We start from the raw sequence: 16,069 nt of genomic DNA, 5'->3' as shown, positions 1-16,069 counted from the left end.
TCAACGAGTATGTTGTAAATACATATTATACTGACGTGTGAAATCGACGAGTGCTCTCGTATGATTCGTTAGAACGTTGTCGCTGCCGGAAGGATTATATAACACCGATCTCGAATTCCAGGACTGGATCAGGAATATAACAGATACAGTTGGCACAACTATTCTAAACAGGATTAACCTTTTACTTCTTCCTTTTAGACAAAATTTATGCGAGTATTAACGGGTCTTGTGCTTTGAAATATTTTTTGAACATCGTCTTGGTGTTTGAGATATATCTCTTGAAAAGCAGTGCGGTGATATTTTTTATTTCGTTTTTGTGAAACATACTTTTGTGTAGTATTTTACTCAGTTCTGGAGTCGAGAATGATATCTTTGACAAAGAATTCGAGAATCTCGCATCTTCTCGATCCTTTGCTCGCGCTTACCTCTTCCCCAAGTTGCTCAGATACGGCGGGAAAACGCGGAGAAACTCTAAAAAGAAGGAAATTAAGAGAAAACAAATTTTGCAAAAAAAAAGTGAGAAAAAGAGAAAGAGCACTCGAAGGATTTGAGCATCCGTTCGTAAGTAGTACGTTCTCGAATATAATAGTTAATAAAGCGTCGGGGCGAAGAGTATTTTTTCTAGGAATGTTAGTGGACCATATGGCAGCAGGAACATTAATATCGTAAAATCGCGGCGAATTTCATAATTTATAAATTGCAGGAAAATCCAAAAAAAAAAAAAAGAAAAGAATGCAAAATTGAAGCTGTAAGAAACGGAGGAAAATTACGCGTACGGGGAAAATAGAAACGTCGGCCATCAACTAAGGGGAAAGCAGTGGGACTTGTGAGGCAGTTAAATGATACTTGATAGTATAAATGCAGAGTTGGTGCAGACAGTAAAAACTTTTTTTAGACGTCCCGGAGAGAGAAAGAAGAAATGAGTGAAAATGAGAGAGAGAGAGAGAAAGAGAGAGAGAGTGTGTGTGTGTGTGTGTGTGTGTGTGTTTTAGTGAAAGAGAGAGAAAGAAAGAAAGGAGTGAGAATGTATGTAAGTAAGAAACTAAAGAAATGAAAGGTGTAGGGAGAATGTGAGAGTGAGAAAGAAAAAGAGAGAATGGAGAGAAGTTGAGAAAGAGAGGCATTAACAGAGGTAGAAAAACAATATGAAAACGATAATATTATAAGCAACAAGAAGTGCTTTTATGAAATACAATATTATTTATACCATCCTGATGACGTATATATATATATATATATATGCATATATATATATATGTACAATATATATAAATATCTATATCTATATACATTATATCTATATATGGTAAGTGATAATGTAAGAAAGAAGAATGTGTATTATGTAACAACAAGGTATAGATAAGTATATTAATATATTACAAATACACATATAAGTATACATATAAATATACACATATATATTAAAAATTATGACCTATTATGACTATGATAATATTATTAATATTGTAATAATTCGTAGTATTATATTGTGACTAGTACAGCATTAAGTAATAAAGGTTGTCCTGTATGTGAACATGGGTATATTATCAAAGGTACACGTATTGACTTGGTAACTTTCCGCACCATACTTCCTCTTTAGTTTCCCTTTTCTACATTATATTTCTTTATCTTTGTTTATTTTGCGTTATATTTTCCTTTGATTTCTGCCAGCGGTGACGAAGGACCTATTAAAACAAGCGTGAAGTTATAAAGGTAAGTTGCGCTGTTAAAAGTTTATAATCGATAAAATTAATAATTTATATTAAAAATTATAGTTTTTTCTTGGATAGTTAACCAGTAATATATAGCTCGATAGTTTGACCTTGCTAGTAATTAAAAAATACGAATTGCATAATATAGGTGCATTATGCTTGTTTATTTCTATAAAAGCAGATACGTCATTGTATTGTTAATTATCAGGAATACATTTTTGTCAAGAACGATTGATAGATTGATATGATACCGATAGATGTGTTATCTGTAGATTTTTGTAGTAAAAACACACACGTCGGCTGTATAGATAAATTGATGGTTACGCATAAAATTGTAATCGTACAGTTGCACAAAACCCTCAATCAAAGAAAAATATAAATAAGATATTACTCAAAATCACGTAAACGTATGCAATAATAGTACTGTATTAAAATAAATTGAAAATTTGTGTATTTATTTTATTAGAAAAATTTGCAATGTTCAAATAATTGGTATCTAACTAATTGACCCTACTATACACATTTGGACAAATTAGTGATAATTGTTTTGTTAAGTTTCATAGGTTTTATTCATTAGAAATGTTAGTTGCGATAACCTTTCTGATACTGATACTGATTTCTGAACTGATTTGTCTTTGATTTATCTCTTGACTTGCTTTATCGTACAAACAGACATGTGACTTATCTTTTCCTCCTGATAAATTTTTAATTTCACTTTATCTCGCTCGTTGACAATTAAACTAGGAGATAAGATCATTAGCAGCAAGAGAAACAGAGAGACTCCGCAAGAGAAGAAAAACGGAGATGCTCTATCGAATCTCTCAATATCGCAAAAGCAAATTCATGCGACAAACCGAGTTCATACTCGATCCTGATTGCATAACCGTGTGTAAGTAACGTTATAATACAACCTTACGTCATTTTCACGCGTTTACGTTTCAAGTAAAACGACACGTGCAGAGGGGCATCGTCGTATTGAGCGTCGGTCCGTTCTTCTGTGATGACCGATGTTGCGCGAGCACGAATTCATAAGCCGTATATAATAACCAAGGTCTGTACGGTCGTGAACAGTGAAGTGATACACATCAATGATGGAGAACGGATCGTTCGTTAGCACCCGGTCTCCCGAAGGTATGTAAAATCTCCAAATAAAGTCCCCCCGTTGCATTAAAAAAAAAATTCTTTTGCAGTTCCACTGTCGAAAAAAGTAAAAAAGTTATTTTTTCAATTCGTATAATATATTCTTTTACGTCTTAATCTAAAAAAAGTAATTATTACATCGCTATTTTCTTTCTAAAATTTATTTACTTCTGATTAAAACACGATGCAAGATTTGCTTTGAGATAAAAAACTTTATATTTTATATTTTATAATTTTATTATTTAATTTTACAATCAAATTATTACTTTAATTATGTTTTATACCGGCAATAGAATGAATAATAAGATAAAAGTGATCAGCATCACGATGACAAGAATTTATTATAAAATCGCGCGTTATTTTGATTACTTATTACTATATATGATGAAAAACCGTTTATAAAATTTACAAATCGTGGTTTTGTAAGCTAATAAAAATTTGATCTTAAAAATTGATTATTGCTCTTAAAAAATATATATAAAAGAAGATTAATAATTATAAATCTCATAGCTTCCGTATAGCCACGCAAATACAGAATTTTCGCATTAAGTGAATAAAATTTAACCTTTTCACTACAGTGCTGGCACAGCTAAAAGCATTGTCGACAGACGAAAAATTTATTCAAACGACGTTTGCAGAAAATTTTGTAGCTCAGCGATATGTGAATATATCACGCGATTACTGTTACTATGCTACGTTAACAGGAGCATTTTGTCAATTAAACGATAAACGTGTCGGGTCGAATGTACTTAGGGATTTAAAAAGGTTTTGAAATGTCAAGAATAATTATCGTGCAAACTTGAATCTCATTATCACATCAGTAATCTAAATTCATATCTTCAGAACTATCTCTTTGACGTAAACATAGTCAAAAGTGATATTTCTGTGGTTGTGTTTATTTCTGCCCGCGTAAAATAAATAAATGTTATGAAAAAGAAGTTGTTTTCGATACATGTTCTTTGCAACGTAAGAGATCATCATGACGGCGGATTTTAGCGTAAATATAAGTCTCCAAACAGTTTCCGAGGGTTCTTTAATAAAATCTTATTTATGCAAAAAACTTTTTTATGTGTATTATATTATGCCTTTTTCGGATTGCATGCTTATTTATAATTTATCATAATAAACTATTTACACTATATTATATAAATATATTAGCATCAAAATTATCAACGTGGAATGTGTTATTTAAGATAAAGCTAAGTTATATATATAAACACGTGGCACGAGATACTGTCATGTCTCTTGATAGCTTTAATTGACTTTAATTTTTGGAATTTGGTAATTGTCAGGTTTATAATTATTTACATCCGTAGCGAAGATCTAAATTTGCAACTGCTTCTTGCAAACATTGCATCTTTGAGCAATCACGTTTTCTATTAAACTTTTGACAATTTTATATAGTCTATACTCTCCCTATCTCCTTAATAATTTCGTAATTGCTTGTAATATAGTTATGTAATTTTTTATATTAAATATTTTGGTAATTAAGAGCTTAATTAAACTGTTATTGAAATAAATATAGTTTGAAATTAATCGAAAAATTATAATATTAAAATGAAGATATAGAGGAAAGTCCCCTATTATGAGACACCACATCTATTTTGCGTGATTGCCGAAAGTTCATGTGCAGAATTTAAAAATGTAGTAGGCGAGTGCACGCGCGATCGATTAATGAATTTTCCACTAAACAGGTTTTTACTTTAAGGGCAATAAGTTCACGATGAAACCAGCAGATAAAATCTACTAGTTTAGCAGAAACCTCGCTATCGCATAATTGGGGACTTTCCTCTAATAGTTTAATAATACAACGAAATGTTTTCGAATTAATAAAAACATTACAATTAAATGACGAAATGTATTCGAAGGGCGTAGCAAAGACTTTGCACAATTTCAAGGATCAGTTTCTACATCTTGCTAAAATATATCACATCATTGTCAATTTTCTTATGACTATAGTTTATTTCGTTACTAAGCACATGCTATAAATAGGGTCAATTTAATTTAGGTATCGCGACCATGAACTAAATATTAACGAGATTAATTATGTGTCATTGAACAAATACATATACGGATGTGTGTTCTAATGCAATGCGTTTTATCTTATCTCACATACTTACTTCGAAAGTAAAAAAATTAGAAATATTTGTAATGTTACCCGCAAGTTTACACCCCAAGAGAATTTTTCCTCATCTCTCCAGGTGATATTATTTTGACATGTTTACTTTTCAGACACGATAAAACAGTTCGAAGCTTATCTGAGAAAATATGAAAACGATGACAAGTTGGTGATTCTGGAGGCCGCGGAAAGGCCAGGGTCAAAGCCCGGCGACAATTACATGTCGATTATGATCAGAACGAAAGTCGTCGGCACACGCGGAGATGGAAGTCGTTAGTCTCGTTACTTTTATTTTTAGTTTTACGTTTACAAGGACAAAAGAAAATTATCGGTAAAACCGGTAATGTTCGATTCAAAACTGAATAATTTTAATTGACGTAACTTCACAATCACGTTAGAGATAGAAGAAGACCGAACAATGCTGTTTTATTAATTATTTTTATATTAATTCTGAATAACGTGATATATGAAGAAAGCATATCTGTTACCTATATAGAAATAAAAAATCGTGTCTCTAGTTTTTGTCTAAATGGAGTAAATATATTTTTCAATATAACAGAAGCTTATATTGTAAGCTTATAATGGTAAAGCGTCTATTATTACTAGTTCTTAACATACAATGTTTAGAAATAGTCATATTGAAAATTTTTATAGTGCCTAATTTTTAAACCCAGGTACAGCGTGTTATTGGCAGTTGTACTACTAAACATGTTAGTTAAATTACTTTATTAAAACTTAATAAATTAAGTTGTTACGTTTATTTTATATTTAAAAAAATATATTGTTCTCCTGTTTAAAACTTTAGACCTTGTTTCCTCTGAATTTATAATAAAAATGGAGATACGATTCATTGGCTCGTATTCTCAGTTCAAACGCGCTTTTATTGATAAAAGCGCGTTTTTATTTCTGAAATGCTATAGTGTATGTAACGTGAACTGTAGCATCTCAGAAATAAAAGCGCGCTTTTATCAATAAGAGTGAACTGAGAATATGAGCCTTTATCTTTAAGGTACATATATATTTTATACTTTTATTAAAAAAAAAAAACAGTTATTTTACAGATAACAAATATTAATGACTCACATTGTGTATTTGATTACCATTAAAACAATATTATGGATGGAAGTAAATTTTATTAATTCTTTTAAATTTTATAAATTGAATTTGTCTCATAGTTCAATAAATTGTATCTCTACTGATAGTTTTGTGAAATCTGGACATATTGTTTTGATTAAAATTATTTTTTTGTATTTATTTATATAATATGTAGAAAAAATATTAGTATACATGAATATATGCATACATGGATACGTTTCTTGAATTTCTTTCCTTATTTGTGCACAGCATACGCCAAGACTTTTATGACAAAGAAGATCCAGGAGAGCAATATTTCCACATTGATGGATCTTTCCGATTTATTCCGTATGGAGGCACATGCTTATACAAAAGTATTGCCCATTCTTGGACCTTTTGGCCCTCGATGTGTACATGCCGATCAAAACACTATAATAATGGAAGATTTGGCGGAAAAGGGATACGTTACCTGCGAGAGGCGTAACTTACTCGATTTGGATCATACTGTCTTCGCCTTAAAGGTACGTTCCAGCAAATAATTCGATTCCGGAACGTGCACTGCTTATCTTATCCCGATTCTCTGTGATATAAAAAAACGCAACGGATAAAAAGGATAATAAATATCAGAGGATAATACTAACTAATGTATTATCTATTAACTAGTATTATCTATATATAGATCGAGATATAAATAAATTTAGATTTTTAGAGATATTTACATTTGTACAAACACACGTTTTTATTTGCCTGAATTTCACCTAAATATTTCACTTGAATTAATAGCATACTTTTTTTATATTCTCCGTAGAAACTTGCCAAGTTACACGCGTCGGCTCTAGCTCTAAAGATCAATGATCCGCGCAAATTTGACACGTTGAATTTGAATATAGAAGAAATAATTTACAAAGACAATTCTCAAACGTCGGAAATGAGGAAATGCACCGAACTATGTGTGAAGTCGATAGTAGAATATTTAGATAAGATACAGCCACAAACGCAGGAATTGCAGACTATTAGAAATTACTTTACCACCTGCATCGACAGAACTTACGACGCGATGCGTCGAATATTCACCGCACCGAAGAAAAAGTATGACACGATCTGCCACGGTGATCCGTGGGTGAATAATTTACTCTTCCTGTATGACAACGATGGCAGGATAATCGACCTAAAGATGGTAGATTACCAGATAATCAGGTATACCTCGATCGCCACGGATATCCTTTACTTCATATATAGCAGCGTACGATCGTCGTTGATCGAGAGGAGTTTCGAGAGCTTCATCAAGATCTATCACAAAGAGTTTCTCAACGCACTCCAGCAATCGGGCGTTACAGACGAGAAGATTTTGGCGGAGCTCAGAATGGAGTGGCTGGAATCGGAGTTGCGAACTTACTCGTTTTACGGACTGCTCATTGGATGCTTTTTGATCAATCCGATTTTGGCGGAGGAGGAGGACGTTCGGAAATTTCAAACGATTGAACTTGGTGTGATGAATCCGGTGTATCAGGCCGACACAAGTTCCCCGATGGGCCAAAAGAAAATCGATCGCGTCAAGTGCATGGCGCTTCATTATTACAAGAGATTTCATTTGGGTATTATTAATGACGATATCGAACCGATTACTGGTTAGTACTAAAATTGCTCGGAGATTACGATAATGTTTATTGTCTAATCGTATAATATTATCGTCTAATGAATGACAGTAAATTTTGGTGTTTACCAGGAGTAAAAAAAGCAATCTTAATTTATAATCCCGTGTTACGTGGATGTAGATAAAGCACCGATGTGTACGAAGAAAGAGGGAGTTTATATTATATGTATTTTATACCGAAAAATATAATTATTTTTAGAAAATTATTGAAGAATATTCTTTCTATAATTACTTCAAACTTTATCGATTCTCGAATGTAATAATTAATATAAAATGAAACACACATAATTAGGTATGATTGATATTGTACGTGATCATACGTGAGAAATTAACTACAGTTTCAAAAATAATCTTAAATTTAAACTGTTTTACCGAAATACCTCGATAAAATATGTTTTTAACACGTATTAAATAATTTTTATAATGTACGTATATTGTTCAAATATATCTATATTTTTTATTTTTATAAATGATAGATAAACTAAACGTGTTGGGTCGAATGTACTTAAAGATTTAAAAAAGTTTAAAAATGTCGAGAAAAATTGTCGTGTAATTTTGAATTTATCATATCAGTAATCTAAATTTATCTTTTCAGAATTATCTCTTTGACATAAACATAATCAAAATTGATATTTCTGTAATTGAATGTTGGTTTCTTTCCGCATTGTAAAATGAATAAATGTTATGAAAAAGAAATTGTTTTTGATGCTCTTTGCAACGTAAGAGATCATCATCACAGCGGATTTTAGCGTAAATATAAGTTTCCAAAAAGTTTTCGAAAGTTCTTTAATAAAATCTTATTTATATATATGCAATAAACTTTTTTGTGTACTATATTAAACCTTTTTTCGGATTACATGATTATTTATTGTTTAAGTTAGATAATTTATTATAATAAATTAGTTGTTTATCATAATATATATTTATAGCCAAGCTATAAACAAGTGGCACGAGATACTGTCATATCTCTTGATAGCTTGACTTTGATCTTTGGAACCTGGTAATTATTAGGTTTATAATTATTTGCATCCGTAGCGAAGCTCTAAATTTGCAACTGCTTCCCGCAAACATTGCATCAAGATTTTTGAGCAATTGCGTTTTCTATTAAACTTTTGTCAATTTTATAGTCCTTGCTCCCCCTCATCCAGTAATTTCGTAAAAGCTTGTAATAAAGCTAGGTAACTTTATATTAATCTTTTGGTAATTGAGAACTTAATTAAACTGTTATTGAAATAAATATTGTTTGAATATAGGTAATTGAACAATTATAATATTAAAATGAAGATATAATAATACAACGAAATGTTTTCGAATTAATAAAAGCATGGCATTACAATTAAATGACGAAATGTATTCAAAAGGCCTAGCAAAGACTTCAAACATAATTTCAAGGATCAGTTTCTACATATCTTGCTAAGACATATTACATCATTGTCAATTCGTTTACGACTACAGTTTATTTCGTTATTTTACATTATAAGGACATGTTACAAATAAGGTCAATTTAATTTTAAAATTAATCGAGAAATTATAATATTAGAGTAAAGATATAATAATATAACGAAATATAATTAATAAAGACATCAAAATTAAATAACAAAAAGGAATTCAAAAGGCAAAGATCTTGCATAATTTTAAAGATCAGTTTTAGTTTCTACGTCTTGCTAAGACATGTTGCATCATTGTCAGTTCGCTTATAACTACAGTTTATTTCAGTACTTTACAAGCACATTACAAATAAGGTCAATTTAATTTAGGTATCACGACCATAAATGTAATGTTACCCGCAAGTTTACAACCCAAGAGCATTTTTCCGCATTTTTTTAGATGATGGATATTATTTTGACATGTTTACTTTTCAGACACGATAAAACAGTTCGAAGCTTATCTGAGAAAATATGAAAACGATGACAAGTTGGTGATTCTGGAGGCCGTGGAGAGGCCAGGATCGAATCTCGGCGACAATTACACGTCGATGTTGATCAGAACGAAAGTCTTCGGCACACGCGGAGATGGAAATCGTTAGTCTCGTTACTTTTATTTTTAGTTTTACGTTTACAGGGACAAACAAAAATTATTGGTAAAACCGGTAATGTTTGATTCAAAACTAAATAGTTTTAATTTACGTAACTTAATAACTTCACAATCACGCTAGAAATAGAAGGAGACAGAACAATGTTGTCTTATTACATATTTTTATATTAATTCAGAATAACGTGATATACGAAGAAAACATATCTGTACTTTAGAGGTAAACAAAATGGAGTAAATATATTTTTTAATATAACAAAAGCTTATATTGTAAGCTTATAATGGTAAAGCGTCCATTATTACTAATTCTTAAGATACAATGTTTAGAAAAAGTCATATCGACAATTTTATAGTGCTTAATTTTTAAACAAGGTACAGCGTATTATTGGCAGTTGTATTATTAAACATATCAGTTAATTACTTTATTTTAAGAACTTAATAAATCAAGGCGCTACTTTTAATTTAAATTTTAAAAATATATTGTTCCCTTGTTTAAAACTTTAACCCTTGTTTCCTCTGAATTTGTAACAATGGATGGACATACGACCTTTATCCCTAAGGTACAGATATATTTTATACTTTTATTTAAAAAAAAGAGTTATTTTACAGACAACAAATGTTAATAACTCATATTGTGTATTTAATTACAATTAAAAAAATATTGTAGACGAAAGTATAAATTTTATTATTTTTTTTAATTTTATTATTCTTTTAAATTTTGTAAATTGAATTTGTCTCATAGTTCAATAAATTGTATCTCCACTGATAGTTTTGTGAAATCTGGACATATTGTTCTGGTAAAAATTGTTTTTTTTTGCATTTATTTATATAATATGTAGAAAAAATATAGTATACATGAATATGCATACATAGATACGTTTCTTGAATTTCTTTCCTTATTTGTGCATAGCATATACCAAGACTTTTATGACAAAGATGACAAAGAGAGGGAGCAACATTTCCGCATTGATGGATCTTTCCGATTTATTCCTTATGGAGGCACATGCTTATACAAAAGTATTGCCCATTCTTGGATCTTTTGGTCCTCAATGTGTATATGCCGACAAAGATACTATAATAATGGAAGACTTGGCGGAAAAGGGATACGTCACCTGCGAGAGGCGTAACTTACTGGACTTGGATCACACTGTCTTCGCCTTAAAGGTACTTCTTTCAGCTGATAATTCGATCCCCGAACATGCACTTCTTATCTCGAATTTCTGTGATGTAGAAACACAACATATAGAAAGGATAACAATGACCAAGGGATAATATTTATCCATATGACTAGTATTACGCATAGATTGAGATAAAAATAAAATTTAAAGATTAATTAACGGGATTTGGAATTAATCAAGTCGGTAATTTTAAAACTATATCGATTTTCAGATATATTTACATTTGTACAAACACATGGTCTCATTGGTCTAAATTTCACCTAAACATTTCAATTAAATTAGTAGTATATATCTTTTATATTTTCCGCAGACACTTGCCAGGTTACACGCGTCAACTCTGGCTCTAAAGATCAATGACCCGCGGCAGTTTGACACGTTAAATTTGCATCTGCAAGAAGTAATTTATAAGGATGACAGTTCAAAAACGTCGGTAATGAGATGGATCACCGAATTAGCCTTGAAGTCGATAGTACAATATTTAGATGTGATACAGCCACGAACGCAGGAATTGCAAACTATTAAAAATCATTTTGCTACCTACCTCGACAGAACTTACGACGAAATACGCCGAATATTCACCGCACCGAAGCAAAAGTACGACACGATCTGCCACGGTGACCCGTGGGTCAATAATTTACTCTTCCTGCATGACAACGATGGTAGGATAGTCGACCTAAAGATGGTAGATTACCAGATAATCAGGTATACCTCGATCGCCACGGATATCCTCTACTTCATATATAGCAGCGTACGATCGTCGTTGATCGAGAGGAGTTTCGAGAGCCTCATCAAGATCTATCACAACGAATTTCTCAACGAACTCCGACGATTGGACGTAAACGAGAAGGTTTTGGCGGAGCTCGGAATGGAGTGGCTGGAGTCGGTGTTGCGAACTTACTCGTTTTACGGAATGATCAGTGGATGCATGTTGGTAAATACGATTTTGGCGGAGGAGGAGGACGTACAGAAATTTGAAACGATGGACTTCGACGTGATGAATCAGGCGTATCAAGCCGAAACAAGTTCGGCGAGCACCCCCAAAAAAATCGATCGCGTCAAGTGCATCGCGTTTCATTATTACAAGAGATTTCATTTGGGTATTATTAATGACGATATCGAACCGATTTCTATTACTGGTTAGTACTAAAATTGCTCGGAGATTACGATAATGTTTATTGTCTAATCGTGTATAATATTATCGTCTAATGAATGGCAGTAAATTTTGGTGTTTGCCAGGAGTAAAAAAGCAATTGTAATTTAATCCCGTGTTACGTGGATGTAAATAATGTACCGGTGTGTACGAAGAAAGAGAGAGCTTATATTATATGCATTTTATATGAAAAATATAGCTATTTTTAGACATTTATTAATAGAATATCTTTTCTATAATTACTTTAAACTTTATCGATTCTCTAATGCAATGTTTAATATAAAATGAAACACACATATGTAAGCTTTGATTGATATCGTAAACATACGTGATCATCGGCTGTTTTATTGAAATACCTCAACAAAATGTATTTTTAAAACGTATTAAATAATTTTTGTAATGTTCAAATATATGTTTTCGATTAAATGATAAAATATACGTGTGGGGTCGAATATACTTAGAGATTTAAAAAAGTTTAGAAATGTCGAGAAAAATTGTCGTGTAATTTTGAACCTATCATATCAGTAATATAAATTTATCCCTTCAGAATTATCTCTTTGACATAAACATAATTGAAATTGATATTCCTGTAATTGAATGTTGGTTTCTTTCCGCATTGTAAAATGAATAAATGTTATGAAAAAGAAGTTGTTTTTGATAGATACTCTTTGCAACATAGGAGATTATCATCAATGCGGATTTTAGCGTAAATATATGTCTTGAGAAAGTTTCCAAGAGTTCTTTAATAAAATTTTATTTATGCACTAAACTTTTTTATGAATATTGTGTTATACCTTTTATTCGAATTGCATATGCTTATTTATAATTTATTATAATATATTATTTATAATTTATTATAATAAGCTAGCTTTACGTCATATTATATATATTTGCATCAGAATTATTCATTTGAAATGTGTAATTTAAGATAATAAGTCAAGTTATGAACACTTGGCACGAGATGTCATGTCTCTTGATAGCTTGACTTGTGATCTTTGGAACCTGGTAATTGTCAGGTTTATAATTATTTACATTCTTAGCGAAGATTGGCAACTATTTCTCGCAAACATTGCATCGAGTATTCTTAAGCAATCATGTTTTCTCTTAAACTTTTGACGATTTTATAATCCATATACTCTCCCACTCCTTTAATAGGTTCGTAACAGCTTCTAATAAAGTTGTGTAATTTTTTATATTAAACATTTTAGTAATTAAGTGTTTAATTAAACTGTTATTAAAATAGATATTGTTAGACATTAGTTGAAAAATTATAACATTAGAGTAAAGATATAATAATAATAACGAAATATGATTAATAAAAGCATTAAAATTAAATGACAAAATGGCTCGAAAGGCATAGCAAAGATCTTGCATAATTTCAAGAATCAGTTTCTACGTCTTGCTAAGACATATTACGTCATTGTCAATCTGTAGTCATTCGCTTATGACTACAGTTTATTTCGTTACTTTACAAGCACATGTCACAAATGCGATCAATTTCATTTACGTATCGCGACCATGAAGTAATATCTAGAGATTAATCATGTGCCATTTGAACAAATATATATATGAGTGTTAGTTCTAATGCAATTTATTTTAGCGTTTTATCTTATCTCACATGTTTTGAAGTAAAAAATTTTGAAATATTTACCCGCAAGTTTACACTTCAAGAGCATTTTTCCGCACCTCTTTAGGTGATACATTATTATTTTGGTATGCTTAATTTTCAGACACGGTAAAACAGTTCGAAGCTTATCTGAGAAAATACGAAAACGATGACAAGTTGGTGATTCTGGAGGCCGTGGAGAGGCCAGGGTCGAATCTCGGCGACAATTACACGTCGACGTTGATTAGAACGAAACTCGTCGGTACACGCGGAGATGGAAGTCGTTAGTCTTGTTACTTTTATTTTTAATTTTACGTTTAGGGTTAAGGATAAACAAAAAATATCGGTAAAGCTGGTAATGTTTGAGTCAACAAAACAAAGTAATTTTAATTTACGCAATTTCACAATCACGATAGAGATAGAGGGAAACAGTTGTCTCGTAGTTTATTGTATCTCCATTGATAGTTTTGATAGAAATTTTATCTATATTCTTTTAGTTAATATTGATTTTTTATACTTATTTCATTTGCAGAAAAAATAATGACAAATATAATGTACATAAATGTGCATACATAATTACGTTTCATAAATTTCTTTCCATTTTTGTGTACAGCATATGCGAAAACTTTCATGACAAAGATGATCCCTGATGGCAAACTCTCCACATTGATAGATCTTTCAGCTTTATTCCGTATGGAGGCACATATTTATACAAAAGTATTACCCATTCTTGGATCTTTTGGTCCTCAATGTGTATATGCCGACAAAGATACTATAATAATGGAAGACTTGGCGGAAAAAGGATACGTCAACTGCGAGAGACGTCACTTATTGGACTTGGATCATACTGTCTTCGCCTTAAAGGTTCTTTTTCCAATTGATAATTCAATCCCGGAACGTGCACTGCTTATCTTATCTCGATTCTCTGTGATAAAAAAAAACGTAACGGATGAAAAGGATAGTAAATACCAGAGGTGACGATAATAACTGATGTATGATATAATTCACTAGTACTATCTATATAGATCGAGATGGAAATGAATTTAGATTTTTAGAGATATTTACATTTGTACAAACACATGGTCTTATTTGCCTGAATTTTACCTAAATATTTCACTTAAATTAATAGTATATATTTTTTATATTTTCCGCAGACACTCGCTAGGTTACACGCGTCGGCTCTGTCTCTAAAGATCAATAACCCGCGGCAGTTTGACGCGTTAAATTTGCATCTGGAAGAAGTAATTTACAAAGACAATTCCGAAACGTCGTTAATTAGGTCGTGCACCGAAACACGTTCAAAGTCGATAATAGAATGTTTAGATATGATAGAGCCACGTACGCAAGAGTTGCAAACTATTAGAGATCACATTGCCACTTACCTCGACAAAACTTACGACGCAATGCGTCGAATGTTCACCACACCGAGGCAAAAGTACGACACGATCTGCCACGGTGATCCGTGGGTCAATAATTTACTCTTCCTGCATGACAACGACGGCCGGATAATTGACCTAAAGATGGTAGATTACCAGATAATCAGGCATACCTCGATCTCCACGGATATTCTTTACCTCATATACGGCAGCGTACGATCGTCGTTGATCGAGAGGAGTTTCGAGAGCCTCATCAAGATCTATCACAACGAGTTTCTCAGCGAGCTCCGACGATCGCGCGTAGACGAGAAGATTCTGGCGGAGCTCGGAACGGAGTGGCTGGAGACGGAGTTGCGAACTTACTCGTTTTACGGGCTGCTCGTTGGATGCTTTTTGATAAATCCGATTTTGGCGGAGGAGGAGGACGTTCGGCAATTGCAAACGATTGACTTCGATGCGAGCAGTCCGCTGTATCAAGCCGACATAAATTCGGCGAGGAACCAAAAGAAACTCGATCGCGTCAAGTGCATCGCGTTTCATTATTACAGGAGATTTCACTTGGGTATTATTAATGACGATATCGAACCGATTTCTGTTACAGAATAGTACTAATATTGCTCAGAACAATCATGATAACGTTTATTGCCTAATTATTGTATTAATGTTATTGTCTAATGAACGGCAGTAAATAGTGTTTATATACCAAGAGTAAAAAAAACAATCGTGATTTTATCTCATGTTACATAGATAATGCACCTGTGCGTACAAAGAGAGAAGTATTATGTGCATTTAATATCGAAAAATATAGCTATTTTTTTAGAAAATTATTGATCAGAATATTTTTTTATGATTATTTTGAACTTTATTGATTCTCGAATGTAATAATTAATATAAAGTGAAACACACATAATTAGCTTTGATTGATATCGTAAACATACGTGATCAGAAATGAACTACAGTTTAAAAGATAATCTTAAATTTAAGTTATCTTATCGAAATATCTCAACACAATGTATTTTACGTATTAAA

At 31.8% G+C, this 16,069-nt stretch overlaps 1 protein-coding gene across 2 annotated transcripts; it reads left to right on the top strand.

Moving 5' to 3' along the window:
- Positions 1-2,528: 2,528 nt before the first annotated feature.
- Positions 2,529-15,818, top strand: LOC112463665. 2 transcript variants are annotated; one of them, XM_025030166.1, is made up of 11 exons: positions 2,529-2,601; positions 2,656-2,843; positions 5,085-5,243; positions 6,316-6,566; positions 6,854-7,673; positions 9,562-9,720; positions 10,641-10,894; positions 11,219-12,044; positions 13,789-13,947; positions 14,278-14,528; positions 14,819-15,818. In XM_025030166.1, the coding sequence occupies exons 2-11, from the start codon at positions 2,801-2,803 to the stop codon at positions 15,644-15,646; spliced, it is 3,750 nt and encodes a 1,249-aa protein (XP_024885934.1). In that variant the 5' UTR covers positions 2,529-2,601; positions 2,656-2,800; the 3' UTR covers positions 15,647-15,818. The 2 variants fall into 2 exon arrangements, with proteins under 2 accessions (XP_024885934.1, XP_024885933.1); XM_025030165.1 differs by having other exon boundaries at positions 2,552-2,843.
- Positions 15,819-16,069: the final 251 nt, after the last annotated feature.

Source organism: Temnothorax curvispinosus, unplaced genomic scaffold (assembly GCF_003070985.1).
Source record: "Temnothorax curvispinosus isolate PA1 unplaced genomic scaffold, ASM307098v1 QBEX01013525.1, whole genome shotgun sequence".
NCBI lineage: Eukaryota > Metazoa > Arthropoda > Insecta > Hymenoptera > Formicidae > Temnothorax > Temnothorax curvispinosus.
Note: the sequence above shows the minus strand (reverse complement) of the source record. Positions and strands in the feature narration are given on the sequence as shown.